The 16,918-nt window shown below is 30.6% G+C and overlaps 1 protein-coding gene across 3 annotated transcripts in view; it reads left to right on the top strand.

Moving 5' to 3' along the window:
- Nucleotides 1-16,644, top strand: part of LOC139519643 (salivary peroxidase/catechol oxidase-like) — a 41,104-nt gene extending 24,460 nt beyond the window's left edge. For all 3 annotated transcript variants that reach the window (XM_071311848.1, XM_071311846.1, XM_071311845.1), the window contains exons 2-13: nucleotides 1,405-1,610; nucleotides 3,565-3,700; nucleotides 6,480-6,694; nucleotides 7,057-7,236; nucleotides 9,189-9,246; nucleotides 9,789-9,895; nucleotides 10,312-10,413; nucleotides 11,720-11,812; nucleotides 12,297-13,014; nucleotides 13,407-13,576; nucleotides 14,360-14,462; nucleotides 15,557-16,644. In XM_071311848.1, the coding sequence (XP_071167949.1) occupies nucleotides 1,412-1,610; nucleotides 3,565-3,700; nucleotides 6,480-6,694; nucleotides 7,057-7,236; nucleotides 9,189-9,246; nucleotides 9,789-9,895; nucleotides 10,312-10,413; nucleotides 11,720-11,812; nucleotides 12,297-13,014; nucleotides 13,407-13,576; nucleotides 14,360-14,462; nucleotides 15,557-15,731 (2,256 nt within the window). In that variant the 5' untranslated portion in view covers nucleotides 1,405-1,411 and the 3' untranslated portion in view covers nucleotides 15,732-16,644. The remainder of the gene's footprint in view (nucleotides 1-1,404; nucleotides 1,611-3,564; nucleotides 3,701-6,479; nucleotides 6,695-7,056; nucleotides 7,237-9,188; nucleotides 9,247-9,788; nucleotides 9,896-10,311; nucleotides 10,414-11,719; nucleotides 11,813-12,296; nucleotides 13,015-13,406; nucleotides 13,577-14,359; nucleotides 14,463-15,556) is intronic.
- The last annotated feature ends 274 nt before the right edge of the window (nucleotides 16,645-16,918 follow it).

Here is a 16,918-nt window from a genome sequence, read left to right on the forward strand (position 1 = left end):
AATTTTTATCAAGCTGAGCATTTGAGTGGGAAGATTACATAATATAGTTTTATTTTATTGTTTTTAAAGTTTCGCTGACCAGTATATTGTTCACGCGTTTAAATAAGTTGGAACATTTGAAAAACCGTTTACATTTAATAGGTTGGTCTAATTTTTTTTAACCTTAACTAAAAGTAAAATTTCAATATTGTGTAGTTTAAGTTCATGATTAACCATATCATTAATCAAATAAACAAAGATACCAGGCTTTCCTCTGAGCTCAAAAACGAACTAAATGGCTCTGCATTAAAATAAGCCTGTAATACTAGTAGAAATCCATTTTCTAATTTTATTTTTAAAAAGAGGGTAGATATCATTCTCATATTTTCTGTAAAATTTGATGATTTATTTTCTGATATTTCTAAATAAATCACGGTATAAATTTCCTGGTTCGGTTTTGGGCGTAAACATAAACAACTTAACAAGGAAATCATACTCCTAAAATTGACAAAAGTACAAAATATTTCTCATTTGCCTTTTAAACTTCAAAATGACACATAACACAACTATCAATCAATAGAAAGTTTTGCATAAGAAAGCATTTGTAGCTTATGATTGTCTACACATATGTGGCTTTGTGGAAGATTTTCTCCCCACCTTTGATTATTCAATTGATATGAATTTAGTTCATGTAATTACGTATCAATTATGTATTATATATTTTTTTTTATTATGAACTTTTATGTCAAATGTTTCATTTACAAATCATATTTTTTTTGTATTTTATGATATTGAATAAAATTAAGGACCTTTTTTCGTCAATTTTGTTTATACATCATAAAGCAAAACATGCTCAGACTTTGACCTGTGTTAACATTGTCATGTTTATGGTATCTGTCCGTGATGGCAGAAGAAATCATGATTAACTTATGATTGGCTACATATGTGTGTAAATTTCTGCGGCAACAATTTTGCCATTTTGATTTGATGTAAAGGTTCTTAAAATTATCAAGATGAATAAATCATTTAAATGACATCGATAAAGAAGACTATTTCAATTATATCTGTCAATCATACTTTATTAACTAAGATTTTAAACTTCGCGAAAGCCTTGAAGCGTTTTGTAAAAGAAGACCTGTTGGTGACCCTCTGCTGTTGTTTTTCATTTGGTCGGGTTGTTGTCTCTTTGACACATTCTCCATTTCCATTCTCAATTTTATCCAAAATTGTAACATCTCCTTATCCCTTTACCAGTTCAGCATTATTGAAATAAGTAAGAACGTGCGTCTATGTACTAGTATATGTAATTTGCGAAAAAGTGAAAGAGAAAGAAAGAAAGAGAGAGATAGATAGATAGAGAGAGAGAGAGAGAGACCAATTGAAAACTTTAGGAAGATGTATAATTGAAACTATTTTTTTTTTCAGAGCCACCATGACCACTAAACTTCTCCTTGTAGCTTCCATAGTTTGTTTCACCGTTATTTCGGGGAAGGACAGGCAAAAACGAGAAGTTATAGGAACACTAGCAGGTGGTGGCATGCACATATCAGACATGATGGCACAGTCAATACAGATTGCCCTTAAAGACTGGGCTATACGTACAGAACTGGAAAAACAAATGTACCTTTCAGGTAAGCAATAAAATATGTACTATGTAGTTCAATCTACATACGGTGTTGTCTCGCTTTCTCAATTGCATGAGTTCGACGGAAGAACAAAAATTTGCTCCCACAAATTTGCAGATTTAACATTGCTGTGCTGTTATATATATATACCCACAAGAACTAAGTCAGTGCATACCACATGTAATAAGTCTTAATAGCGTATTATGCAATATCAAAAGATAGGAAAATGAAATTTCTTTTCTACTTCATTCGAAAAATTTTAAAAACAAATAAAAAACATAGTGAAAAATAAAACCAGTTAATGATAATCAAAGTATCATGTATTTGTTAACTTAGGATTTAATTTTATAACCCTTTTGAAATTGAAAGAAACAAAGAAGTCTGCAGTTCGAATAATACCCTTGCCGTGTACAAAAAGCTAAAACTAGTTGGACAGATATTAGCCTATGGTTTTGAAATTTCTGGCATTTAGGATCTATTTTCAAATTTCAAAATTGCCTCATTTTGAGATCTGCGATTTAATATTAAGATTTTTACAATGTTTACCCAAATATAATTTGCTAGAAGGAGTTTTGTTTAAAACAAAGATGCAAGTCGGTATATATATCCTTTTTCATTTAGGTCAATGTCCCCAAAAACTAAAAAGGCAAGTAGTACTCAAGATTGTAAAACAAAAAATAGAGAATTAAATCTTGGAAGTTTAATCAAACTTTTCTTGAGTATGAATTTAAAAATAAACCGAGTTAAATCTATATATAAGGGTCTTCTTTAACTTGCAGTGAGGTGAGACATATTTCTTCATTTTGAAGTCATTGACATGAAGATCAGCAATAAATGTGCTGTTGAATTTCTTTTTCATGTTTTTTTTTCGTTTGCGTGTAGTGAAGTTGTCTCATGAATTGATACACAGTTCTTGCCCTTTAAATTATCAACACCAACATAATGAATTATGTGCCTTTATCAAGATATATAGAAAAACAGACAAGCTGCTAAATTTATGACTCATCATAACATTTTATTGTTGTAAATTTAGAAAACAAATTCAACTAAAAATATGTCTTCTTTTTTTACAAGGTTGTCGCACTTTTCACATCAAATTCTTTGGCTTCACACATTCATCAAAAGTACAGATCTGCGATTAATCTAATGAAATGGAAATGTAAAATTATAAAACAAGTAAAGTAAACAAATACTTTACTTGTTTGACATTATCGAAGACACATGACTGTTATTTAGGTTTTGAAGAAGCAGATATTGCAGTGAGAACTTCATGAAAATCATTATTTATGATATTTACAACTCAATAAATCAACCAAGATTATTTTTTTTCTGACTGGTACCAATAGTGTTAAACAGTGAAGGAAAAACATAATAAATTACAAAAGAAAGCTTATAATATATTGCCACATTATTATTAATTTAAGTTAGTGGCATCCATTTATGCAAAATCTGTAATAAGAAATGAAAGCATGCCCACCTGTAAATGGGCATTCATACTTTTCAAATAAATAGAAAGTAGATTTGGTGAAGTTGTCGACCTTTGCATTGGTTTATATATTGTAGTCTTCTGTGAGACCTAAGAATAAACCATATAGGATCATATATATGCAAAATGCGAAAAAGGAAATTATAAAAAAAAAAGGAAACATGATGATTAAAAAAACCTTTGTAAATGATTTGATGTATATAAAGTACTCATTTTACTAATAAAAGAGGAGGTGCGACAAGGCTACTTGTCTAAAGCCCCCTTAAATTTCGAAAATTAAAAAGTATTAAGAATGATCAAAATAAGCGATGCACTTTTTAATAATTTGATCAAGACAAAACTGCAAACAACTGGACTGTATTGCAATTTCAACTGATGGCTCATACCATGCTCTAACCATTTTAATTAAATATTGATTATTTTAATTCATTCAGGGATCATGTATATTCAATGTATAATCATCTTTCATTTTAGGTTTTGATAAGGTATCGAAGGGCAGCTATTTATGGCATCGGTCTATGTTCATGAACTTGAAGGAGTATAGCAAAGTCCAAGTTCTCAATCAAAAGGGTTTTATAAATCTTAGAGCACTGGCGGAATTTGAGAAACTGTAAGTAACATTACAAATAGCAACGTGTTTTAAATATTTACAGCTAAGGTCTTTTCATTTGATAAACTATAAATATCAATATCAATAATAATATAAATATTATAGTCTGACCAACTAAAGTCAGTGTGGTTGACCATTATTGATATATCTGTCGTAGAAGACCACAATCAAATGACACATGCCGTACGCATCATCCCGTCTACTGTTACCCAGTTGTTACATTATTAAATGTGACCTGTCAACCCCTCTCCCCTCGGTTTTTGATTAAGGCTATTGTAAGATTTATAGTTTTCTGTGTAGTGTTTGTGTACTTTTGTTGAGCGTCCGATCGGTTTCCTTTTTTGCCATGATGTTATCGGTCTATTTACAACATATGGCCTTAATTTGCCCTTGTTATTTAAACCTTTCCTTTTTCAGTACGATAACGTAATCAGATTGTACGGTAATGTCTCTTGTTCATTATCCGTTAGAAGACCATGTTTAATAATTGCAGTCTTCTTTTTTTAATGGTTGTTTAAATTGCAATAAGATTAAATCACATCAATTTTTTTCTGAGCAATCAGGTAAATGCTTTTTGTGTAAGTTAGTAAAATAAGTTATATGACCTTTGAAACTACGTACTGTGTCATTGGCCCAAACTGTTTTGGAATACTCGGCTCGCAACATGCAGTTCTACCAATAAATTATATCGTTTTTTTTAATATTTATACATATTAATAGTATATATCTTTTTTAATATTTATTAATATTACTATTATATATCATTTTTGATATTTATTAATATTACTAGTATTAAAACATCTGTCTACAAAGCTGTAATTACCAAATAGGACAATAACAACAAAAAATTACTTGGGCGCCCGCAAACATGATTACCCCGCCACATTTTGTATGTACCTGTCGCAAGTCAGGAGCCTGCAGTTCTGTTGTTGTCGGTTTTTGCTGTTTATCGTATTTGTTTTTTGTTTGTTGTTTTTTACATTAATAAGGTAAAATTAAACAACTGTGGAGGGTTTCAAATCTCAGATTGTTTGTGAGTCACTCACCTCAATATAGCACTGACCGATAAGCTGTTACATGTTTATGACTTTTTTTAATAATTATTCTAACAGTAACAATAGAAATGTAAATATAATCATTTAGCCATTTTTGCAGACAAGAACTTTTTTTCTAACCGATGACATTGCACAAATACTATTCATGGAAATAACATGATAAAATGGTCAATGAATAAAATTTATGATAAAATAAAATATAGAAATAGGGCGAATTTGATGGCATTATGCCACGATTGTATGATTCATATAGTTGCCATGGTGAATTTTCACTGCAGTTTTTAAAACCATTTTCTCTCTTTCCTACATGTGCATTTACCGTTCTAAACTTGAAAAAAAATGTCTGACCTACATTCCATAACTTAACAAATTATCAGGAGATAATGACTTTTGTCTCTTTCTTTTATTTGTATCTTTTAAGGAGTCAGTGTGACTGTAGTATATTACGGACTGTACATATAATATAAAGGCATTATTTTCTTAGATCTGGAACCTCTCAATTTAAGTATCAGACAAATCGGTTTCACCACACATTAAAATTACTATTACAGTTTTAGAACTCCTCAATCTAAAAGAACCTGACAATTTGCTTCCGGTAACAACATTTTAAAATAATGACCGTTGTTATTGAAACTTTGAAAATTTGAACAAATACAAATGTAGAGACTTCTAACAAATGTTAGCATGCGTATCAAAGTCAGAAAATGTTGATGTGACATCTATATTTATATTGGTTAGTTCGTTCTTGACCGCTCCTCAAGGTCAGGTTAATATCTTGACCAATCATCAAGGTGAAGTCAACGTCTTGACTGCGCATCACAGCAAGGCCAAGTCCGGTTATAGTGTTTTCTCACGTTAAAATGTATATGATTTGTCAGCATATCGAAAACATTACTTCGTATTACATGACTCATTCGTATTGGCATTTTTATTTCATGATGCCCCATAATTCATTTTTCCTATCATGAGTATTTTTTTTTGTCACACCTGAGAAATAATTATATAAAAATACAAAACTTCTGAGATTTCGATATAAAAGTCATAATAAAAATTGCGTTATAGGTGAAATGAAATAATTAACAAAGTTATTTCGTTTACTAAATTATGTACTGTTGTGAGTGGTTACAACATACACATATTTAACCCATTTGCGCGAAACATCTGTATGGAAAACACAGCCTTAATCTGGATGGCCTAGTGTATATAATATTAAAACTCAAGTAACCAAATAAGAACAGCTTAGACAGTCTAGCTTACAAAAAATGCTGTCGCTACATGTACAAATGAGACAACCAAAAACCATAAGTCAAAGAAAAAAGACAATCTTATTGTCAAGAAAAATGAAGATAAAGAAAAGAACAGTCGATTAAATACTTCACAGCAAACTAAAGTCTGAGTATTAAGAATTCCACCACAGATTGATATCGTGTGCTCCAGTAACCTTCTGATATTGTTCTTCAATAATCAGTTATCACAATGTGTCTTTTCGACATATTGTGATAAATTTCTTTTCAGTCAAAAGAGTTGTTGTTTAATATATTTTTTTGGTGTGTGTTTGAAATGTAGTTTCGGTTGCCTTTATAATAATAGATTTCTTGTATCAATTAATTAAATACATGGTTTTTGATAATTCGAATGTGTCATAATGATTGTGTGCACTAAGTTATTTAAGTATGAGATATACATTTTAAATTCATATTTAATTCTATATTATATTCAAACAGATCTGGAGTTCCGATCCATGTTATGCAAAATGACTTCAAATTAGTTGAAGAATGGCAAAAACATATAGCTCCATATTGTGAATGTCCCATTCCAAAGTGTAACCCTAAATACCCATACAGAACAGCAGATGGTGGATGCAACAATTTCCATGTTCCAACATGGGGACAAGCAAATCGAGCACAACTGAGATGGCTCCCAGCAGCTTATTCTGATGGTAAGATTATTTATAATCTGTCTGAATTAGTCATTGGAACCCAAAGTAACCTTATCATACCCAGTCGTGTAGATAGTAAAGAACAGACCATGCCTTTGTACAATAAACTGATTATTCGTAATATTGGCAGTAACTTTGTAATGTTATAGTTTTCTTAATTTTTCTTTCATTGTTGTTAAGTGCAATATAAAACATTTCTTATAATTGTACTTTATTTAGCCCTTTTTACTCATTGATTCGAGTGTCACTGCTGAGTCTTTTGTAAGCCTAGTATCTTTGATGATTTTATTTACTATATTGACTGCATGATGATTGTTTTAATCAATTGTGTAATTATAGGTTAAAATGTTGTCTAATTATAGGTTTAAATGTTCCAAGAATTCACAGTGTTACCGGCGCATCTCTACCAAGTCCTCGACTGATCAGTAACGTGGTCCACAATGCTCACATGAGTGATTTCAGGGAACCAAAACAATCAATGATGATGATGCAGTTTGGTCAGTTTCTGGATCATGACTTCGTTGGAACTCCAACAAACAGAGGTAAGATTTGTATTCGGATGAAGATCCTTTAAATCTTTTTTTATATACGGTTGTAAGTTTTAAATCGCCCTTTGAAACATCATAAAGACGCATTAACGATCATCTGGCTTATACATACATGAGCAATAAAAAGTATGCCACAGGTTGTGCGAGATCTGCTTACCAATTTTAGATGTGTTTTTGTCCACTATCATTCGTATATTGACTGTTTTTTTGTTTTTGCTATGTCTTTGTCAGTTTGTGTTCGACACATGATGAGTTTTAATATCCTTTTTTGGTCCCCTTTTACGTTGACCTCAAGTTTTGCTTAATGTGACCATTTTCCATACAACATTACTATTGTGAAAAATAAAGACCACTTTCAAATGATATATTATCTAAGCGTGTGCATTCGTTAATAAACCTTTTCATCTAAGTAACTTCGTTGTTCAAGAAATTGTTAACATTTTATAGCAGGAAAATATGTAAGAAATTTTTTATGTAATAAAATTGCTCGTGGAAAACTAACGGAACAGGCGTTTCAAAACAAAACTGATATAAAGAACAGATAACAATCTGATGAAGAATACATGTATATCCAAATTGAAATGGTAAACTGATTTTTATTGCACACTGCCTAATCAAATTCAACACACGCACTTTGACGAGATCCCCTTTAAAAATACAATAAAAAATAAAACATTTAATGTGTTTCAGACAGAAATTTACATTAGAAAAATAAATATGTTTAAACATTATAATTCAATTATATATATTTTTTTTAATTTCAAAAGCAATACGTTTCGTAGTATAATTATACTATCAGGTATATATAAAAAAAGATGTTGATAAAAATAAATTATTTCGTAATTTCGAAAGAAGAACTCATAAAGGAACAAACGGCTAATATGTCATTTGTATTGTGCTTTGTCATATAGAAAAAAACAGGCATAATTACAAAGGAATTTTACATTACAATGCTTAGCCTATGATATTAATATAGAATTAGTGTACAAAATTCATGAATGAAAAAAATATAAATAACTATTTCATTGAAAGTTTTACTATCATTTTAACAATTAATAAGGTTATTGCCCAATTTTATATGAAAATAATGAGATTTTTGACATACACGTTATGTGAACTCTAATAAATAGCTTCTTGATTGCGACCTTATTTTCTAGATGTATTGGTACTGTCCTATTTAAACACTAAATGTCTCCCGTAGGTCTGTATTAGAGAACTTTTTCAAAGATCAAAACATCTGACAAAAAAACTTTATAATTTAAAATGACGTCAAACCATAAACAGTTATTTCTATTGCTCTGTAATTTTCTATTAAAATTATGTCTTTCAATATAAAGTGGCTGATAATTAAAGAGTGAATACCATCTCGACACTAATGTAAATAAAAAGTAAAACGTATAAATCGCATGCAGCGGGCAATATCAGATATATTTGCCTTTAAATATGAATTGAAATCCAGTGGTTGTTAGTTAAATACTTGTCATCACTATATTTGTATCAGTCGTTGAGTTCCTCGAAACATCCAATAGCATTGCTTTGTGATTGATGTCAATTGAGATTGATCCTAAGTTGAAATGTTGGCCCGAACATGACCTCTTCATGTCTGCATGTCAAACACATTTGTAATGCTGTGTTCACATTAATCACAAAGAATTCTTTAAAGAAAGGCGAAAGTTACCAAGACGGAATAATCAAGCTTGAAAACAAACTGCTTATGCCGAGGCAAAAAAACGAAAAACGATCATAAAACAAACAATAGTATACAAAACATAAAATATAAAACTTAATACTGCGCAAAACGAACACCACCAATAAATGGAGGATATTAACTAAGGACTTTTCCTGTTTTCCCTTACAATTTTTTTTTAAGGCTTTTACTTTCAGCATTTAAAAATTATCATTCTACAAATAAAGCATATACTCATAGTCCTTGTTTTCTCCTTCAGGTTTCAACAATTCACAAATCCAGTGTTGTGATCTAGATCCCACTACAAGAGATAAAAGGTATAATGACATCAACATTATCAAAATACGATTGCAGTGTATATATTTACCTTGTCATGTTGTGTTAACTTTTTGAAAAGAATTTTCATACACTTTTTTTAGTCTAAAGCATTATCTCTATTAGAACAGAAAGCTTTATGAATATTTGGTAAACACAATTTCATGCCAACAGTCATGCAATGTGTCTCCACTTTATTTTCTTTCTATTTATACATTACGTTATTTAATATGACAAGTAAAGGTGAAACATCTAGACCAGTATCATTAATAACTGCACCCTTAAAAAAAAACAAAAAAACTTTGATATATAATTTAATAAAAAATTTGCCAATGAGAATAACACTTTATTTCATTTCGTGCATCCTTTCCGCGTTTGTAGATCTTGAGGATGGAATTTCAAAATTTAAAATGTAAAATGTTTTACTGAAAAACCATTGATAGAAAAGAAAACATTACTGTAGAAACAAACCATTACATTGCATAAAAACAAAAACAAAACCATGCAGAATTAACACACATATTTTCTTTTTTGCAATTTGTAGAGGTTCCTGTTTCCCTATACCAGTTCCACCAAAAGACAAACGTTTCCATAACCCCTGCATGAATTTTGTTCGTTCTTCTATTGCACCAGAGCTGTACTGTAAACCAGGTATGTATGCTGGTTTTACATATAAATATTTGTAATACTCCCTTAGAGTATAAGGTGACATTGATACTTCTAATCCAAATGAGCACAGATGGAATAAATAAGCAAGTCGAAACAAAGAACTTTATCAGAAATAAGAAGGACTAAAGTCTGTAAACTTGTACATGTTATTATTTCTTAGGGAGCCATGGACATTTTTAAAACGAAGATTTTTTTTTTTTTTTGTGGTAAATAAATTCATTTACATATTGTGTTTATGATGCAATAAGAAAATTGTAACTAAGGCATATATCTCAGGACATGATTGCCATCAATGATTTAATATCAGTCTTCAAAAATTGCCTTTGGAATATAGAAATTAGATTTTTACGATTTTTTAAAGAATTAATTTATCTTCACGACTTCATGTTTTACTTTAGCACCAAGAAATCAGATCAACCAACAGTCTTCCTTTATCGATGGGTCTATGATTTATGGAAACTCAATGAAGGAGCAGACATATCTACGTCTTGGAAAAGGAGGTGAGCATATTTTTTGTCTAACATATGTACTTAAATTTAACAGCTTCACTTTTTTGTTTAATTTGATTAGTATACGTATATATCAGGCGCACAATTTCATGTCACTCCAGTAGCTTGCATTTAAGGCAGATGATATGTATATATACTTTTTGAGACAGAATTTTCTTATAATTTGCCAAAACGAAGATTTTACTATGCTTTTTTTTAAATATAATAAAAAGTATGGGTCACCGTGCTATTTTTCAAGCTATGAGTCGTTGAAATTTGCCCGAATTTGGTTAGATTGTTCATAAAAAAAACACATTTATGTGAATAAAAAAATATTCTATAAGATAGAATTTCGAAATTAATTGTGAAAAGATAGGTTTTATAATTTGTTTAAAGAAAATAAAAAGAAAAAATGGTGTCAACGAACTTGTTTTCTTGCTACAAGTAAAATAAAAAAATTCCCTATTCGTCTAGTATATTTGTTTTACTAATAGAGTTATCTCCCCTTAAATGGCTCATTTGAAAAAATCATACTAAAACACAAAAGATGATATTTGTTTAAATAATTAGAATAATACAATAAATCGCCAAATTTTCTTAATATAGATCAACAGTCTAACCGTTAAATTGAAATATGTCTCCAAATTTGAAGATTTGGGCAAATGACTAGACCGAATTTGTACTGCGATTTTACAATCCAAAATGGCGGTTTACCATGAATCTACCTTAAACGATGAAAACACGAGACAAGAAGGATTATAAATCGAGCAAATATTGTTTTGTGAAAATTTCAGTGGAAACGACAACATTGCAAAACTGCCTTCCAATTCAATCCAGACACCATATGTGGAATATAGCAAGGGTCATTTTCGTATTTTGATCCAATGATCATCAACTAAACTGATCGTAGCACACACAGAAATATAGCTAAATATAATCGTAATGGACTAAACAATTAGTTTTATAATCCGCAAGCTAGTAATGTTAATATATATCTATGAGAGCATAAACAATATCAATAAATGAAAATCTTATTTTTGAATTGAAAACGAAAAATGCAAAAACCTAATATTGATTGAAGAATAATATTTTTTACATAGGAAAAAGTAAAATCACAACAATACCGAACTCCGATGAAAATGCAAAACGGAAAGTCCCTTTTTAAATGGCAAATCAAAAGATCAAACAAATCAAACGAATGAGCAACAACTGTCATATTCCTGACTTGGTAAAGCTGGTTTTATAGCTAGCTAAACCTCTCACTTGTATAATAGTCACATAAATATTGAAAACAGTAATTAACTTATTTCTTTTGCAGGTTTACTGAAGATGACAGATGGTGGATTTTTACCTCGTTATGATGATGGAGATTGTATTATGGAAAGTCCTGGGGAATACTGCTTCGGAGCAGGTAACTAACCAACTTGGTTTATTCGATCAAGTACTGTATGGAATATAATATTAGTGCATATGTCGAAGTCATGGCTTGCAATGAAGGAGATGGAATTAGATAAAATTGGTGGTTTTTTTTCGTTATGAAGATCATATATAACCTGCAAACTTATTTATTCCAATAAATCTGAAAGTATCTCTTAAATTTAATGTCAGTGTAATCAATAGTGTGAAGAATGTATGTATGTTATTTCTTTTTAAGGTTTAAATTTACAATATCAAACACATAGACACATTACCAAGGTGAATATATGTAGACTGATGTATAATATTAACAAAAAATGTATAAAAACAACAAATACCAACATTAGAGGAAAATTAAAAAAACTAGATAAAGAAGAAAAATTTACTTTTTTTTTCAAATTTGAAAAAAAAAATAAAAAAATAAAAAACTTCCTCAAATTTGGGGTAATGATTTTATCGAATAATTTTTAAATTTACAGGGGATGACAGAAACACAATTGTCCCGTCTCTTGCCTTCCTCCACATCGTTTTCTTAAGAGAACACAATCGATTGGCTGTAGCTTTAGGTAAAATAAACCCCCACTGGACTGATGAAATAATTTTCCAAGAAACCAGAAAGATAATTGGAGGAGTTCTCCAACATATCATCTATGCCGAATGGCTTCCTCTGGTTCTAAACAAAGAATTTATGACCATGTATGGTCTTAACTCAGTATATGGCAAATATAATACAGTCTACAACGAAAAATTGGACCCAACTACAGCTAACGTTATGGCAGGTGCCGCTTTCAGATTTGGACATTCAATGATTCCGAATTTCCTCGGATACGGAGCTCCAGGGGGTAATAAGATTGCAGAATTTCCAATTTACAAAACATACAACCGACCAGGTGTCCTGATGTCACATGGGGGCAAAGGAAATGATTGGATTGGAGAATGGATGTTAGACGATAGTCACGCTAAAAATGATCGTTGTGTTAACGATGGTGTTAGAAATTATTTGTTCATGGATCATCATGGTATGAGCTTTGACTTGGTAGCAGTCAATATACAAAGAGGACGAGATCATGGACTGCCTCCATACAATGCGTGGAGGAAATGGTGTGGACTTCCACCAGTAATTCACTTTGGTCATGGACCAGGTGGTCTAGTTGATCACGACAAAGAATCAATTATTCGACTTTCCAAATCTTATAAGTAAGTAACAATTTCAATATTTGAATGTGCTGAGAAATAGCTGTACACGCTAATCTCGGGCTGAACCGGATTTCCTTGATCTGTTCAAATTTCAAAATCACAAAATTGTTTCTCCTTGTCTTTGCATGCGTAGTTATCAATTTAGAATCCAGAATAAATAATAATGATGATGGAACTAATAATGAAAAATATACCCTATATCTATATATATGATGGTAATGTTCTACCAATATCGCCATCCAATTGCATTAATTTCCTTCGTATCTATACTTGCATTCACCGTTTGCTTATTGCAAATAATAACATAAACGAAATGATAATACCAATTTTGCAATACAAGTATCACGTTTAATAATGTGAAATAAGATTTAATTTTCTTATATTTTTTTTAGACATGTTGACGACATTGATTTATATAGCGGAGGTCTGTCAGAGAGAAGAGTAAAAGGTGGATTAACAGGTCCAACATTCCAATGTTTAATCGGTAAATCATTCGCCAACTGGAAATTTGGCGATAGATTTTGGTATGAAAATGACTTCAAGCTGACTGGATTCTCCCCTAGTAAGTATTTATGATGATATGAATTTAAAATGCATAGGTCTGTCATTAGTGTCATTTCAATGGGCATAATGTGTAAATTCTTACAATTCATTGTCATAAAATTCATATCAGTTCGGTTTCAAAGCACTAGAAACGATTTTCTGTCGAAGTCGAAGTCTTTGGTTTTATGTGGTTTTTTTTATATGATGTTGTTTGTCTGCTCGTCTTTACCGTTTGTGGCCATGGCATTGTCAACTTGTTTTTTTTTCCGTTTTTGGCCATGACGTTGTCAGATTGTTTTCGAATGGTGAGTTTGAATGTCCATTTTGTATCCTACGCCTGCATTTCACATCTTTACATTATCTTTAGATTGAAAATTTACTATAAACATTCCTTAAACCAAAATAGTACTGGAATAATTTGCTAAGTAAGGATGGTACCATAGGTAAGTGAAAGTTTATCAGTGGGAGGTAATAATACGAGTGTGCCATTACACACACACACACACACATATATATATATAGATATTGCCAAAAAAAATTAGCATATGTTTGTATATATTTCAATACGAGTTATGAACGTAAAGAATATATTGTACATAGAATTGTGTGTACGAATTCTGTCAATATTGATTTTTGGACTATGGTCGGGTTGTTGTCTCTTTGACACATTCCCCATTTCCATTGTCAATGTTATTTGACAACTGTAAATATATTGGTGAATATTTCTACGAATAGTGACATATTTATAAATTCATAATATAAACTTTATGATAAATAATATATTTAACTTATTCAATTTTAGGACAACTTGAAACCATCAGACATCACAAAATATCAAAAATTATTTGTGAGAACACCAAAATTGATCATATCCAACCGGATTCATTTTTACTACCCTCAAAACAGTGAGTATATTAACTTTTATGACTTTTGTATGGTTTTATATTATACTCAGATTATAATTAATTTAATTCATGTGTCAATTTGAAATCATCACTTCGTTAATTTTATGGACGCCATCACGAGTTGGTTGACCGTTATGGAATACCCGTTTCACAGATGATATTGGAAATGTTCCTTATGTCGTTACTACAACTTGTTCCCTTTTCACGAATGTGACCTACCGAATTAAACTATTTACCGGCTTTGTAATAACATAAGCAACACGACGGGTGACACACGTGGAGTATGATCTGCTTACCCTTCAGGAGCACCTGATATCGCCCTCATTTTTTGATTGGGTTCTTGTTGCTCCCCTATTTGTGACATTTTTACCTATTGTGTCTGTTTGTTTTGTTCACACATCGTTGTCAATATAAAGTAATTTGATGCGACTGTCATACAAGTGAGAGGTATAGCTTTAAAACAAGATTTAATCCATCATACTCTACATAAGAAAATGCCTGTACCAAGTCAGGAATATGACAGTTGTTATCCATTCGTTTGATGTGTTTGACCTTTTGATTTTGCCATTTGATTTGGGGCTTTCAGTTATAAATTTCCTCGAAGTTCAGTATTTCTGTGATTTTACTTTTTGATTACTAAAATTTTCTCTAATTCAGTTTTATACCTCTAATTGCTATAGTTATAATTGATTTTATTTATAATATGTTAATGAAAAAATACCAATTACATATCATATAAGAACTTAATTGTTGTACATTGACATTGCGGGGCCTTTTATAGCTGACAAGGCCTTACGGTGACCTATTGTAGGTAATTTCTGTGTTATCGTCTCTTGTGGAGAGTTGTCTCATTGATAATCATACCACATCTTCTTTTATATATATATATATTAATAGAGTAAATCAACACATTTTAATATAAATAAATGTTTTATTTACAAATTCTAAGTAATAAGTAGAAATATCGTATACATATGTAAAGTTAACTGGAAAACTGCTCTAATATATATGTAAGAATGTAATATACATTTTCCCCTTGTTTTGTTTTATTTATGAGTACTTTCCTATACATTGGATTATTTTTATGTTTTCAGTAATCACAAGATTCCATGTCACGCACTTCCAGATATTAATTTATTGGCATGGGCAGAACCAAGTGAATTGCGTACAAACATTTTCTTCCCTGTTCCATCCAATCCGGTCCCTATCTGGAGTAATCTTGGACCAGGACATTTCCAAGAAGCATACAAACACATTGCAGCTTACTAAGAAATAGTTTTTAAAGGGAAATTGCCTTTTGTACACAATAATAATGGGATTATTTTGTGGACAATTATGGCAGTTCTTTTATTTTTATAGATGCTTCAAATAATATCGACAATATCTTATTCTAAGGAATTTGATGCATTTCAATATAGGAGAAAATAAACAGGACTGATTTAAAATGCATCAAATTGCCTACTCGATTTGTGGACGATACATTGGTATAATTTCTTATCTTAGCATAATATACTTGGTGGTTATTACAGTTTGTTTTATATCAAATGATGTTGTTTTGTTTATGAAAACTACGGTTTTGTGTTTGCCTTATAATCAAAAGGGACACATAGAAATACAGAAAAAAATATAAATAATGCAGTCGCTTAACTAATACACTGCATGGAAAGACTGCCATCTTAGCTTAAGATTATCTTGTCGTTATTGTTTTTTTTATTTTAATATCTTTTGTTTTATTATATTAAAAAGTGTTGATGAGAAAACTATTTACCTAAATTTTGATAGCAATAACATGACATGAATACACACTAAGTCCAATTCATCATTTCAAAAGAATGTATTCAATTTGATATTCACAGCTTCGTTCACTGCTCCAAAATACTACGGACTTATTTTTGGTTTTTGTTGCAATTATTGCGCAATCTTATATTACTTTTTGGCTCAAATGATTATTTTCAAAGTTCTCTTGGACATCGATCCATCATAATTGAATACTAGTAATCTCCAAAAACACAAACAATCAATCCTAATTAAGCCCATTGTAAAAAGAAAATGTATGTTCCATAAAGATCTGAAAATAACATTTATTCACTCAAAATGAAATTAAATACACAATTACAGAACATATTTGGTTATTTCTTAAGAAATGCGATACGAATTCACTAATAAAAAATACTCAATTGTTTTTACACTGTTATGTTGTAATCTAAAGCCCTAAAATCCTTATCAAGTATGTTATGCAAATAACTCTTCAAAGATATCAGGAGAATTTACATAATTGGATTAGATCTTTCACAATTCAACTCCAAATTAAAAAAATATTGTGGACTATTATTTCCGCTGGAAGCTAATAGTAAAGGCGGGTATTTATTCCTTAGCAATAAAGGGTAGAGCATATTTGTTCTGACAGGACCAAAAATGCTATCTTGCATTTCACAAGGTTTGCAAAGAGACGTCTT

Source organism: Mytilus edulis, chromosome 4 (genome assembly GCF_963676685.1).
Source record: "Mytilus edulis chromosome 4, xbMytEdul2.2, whole genome shotgun sequence".
NCBI classification, from domain to species: Eukaryota; Metazoa; Mollusca; class Bivalvia; order Mytilida; family Mytilidae; genus Mytilus; species Mytilus edulis.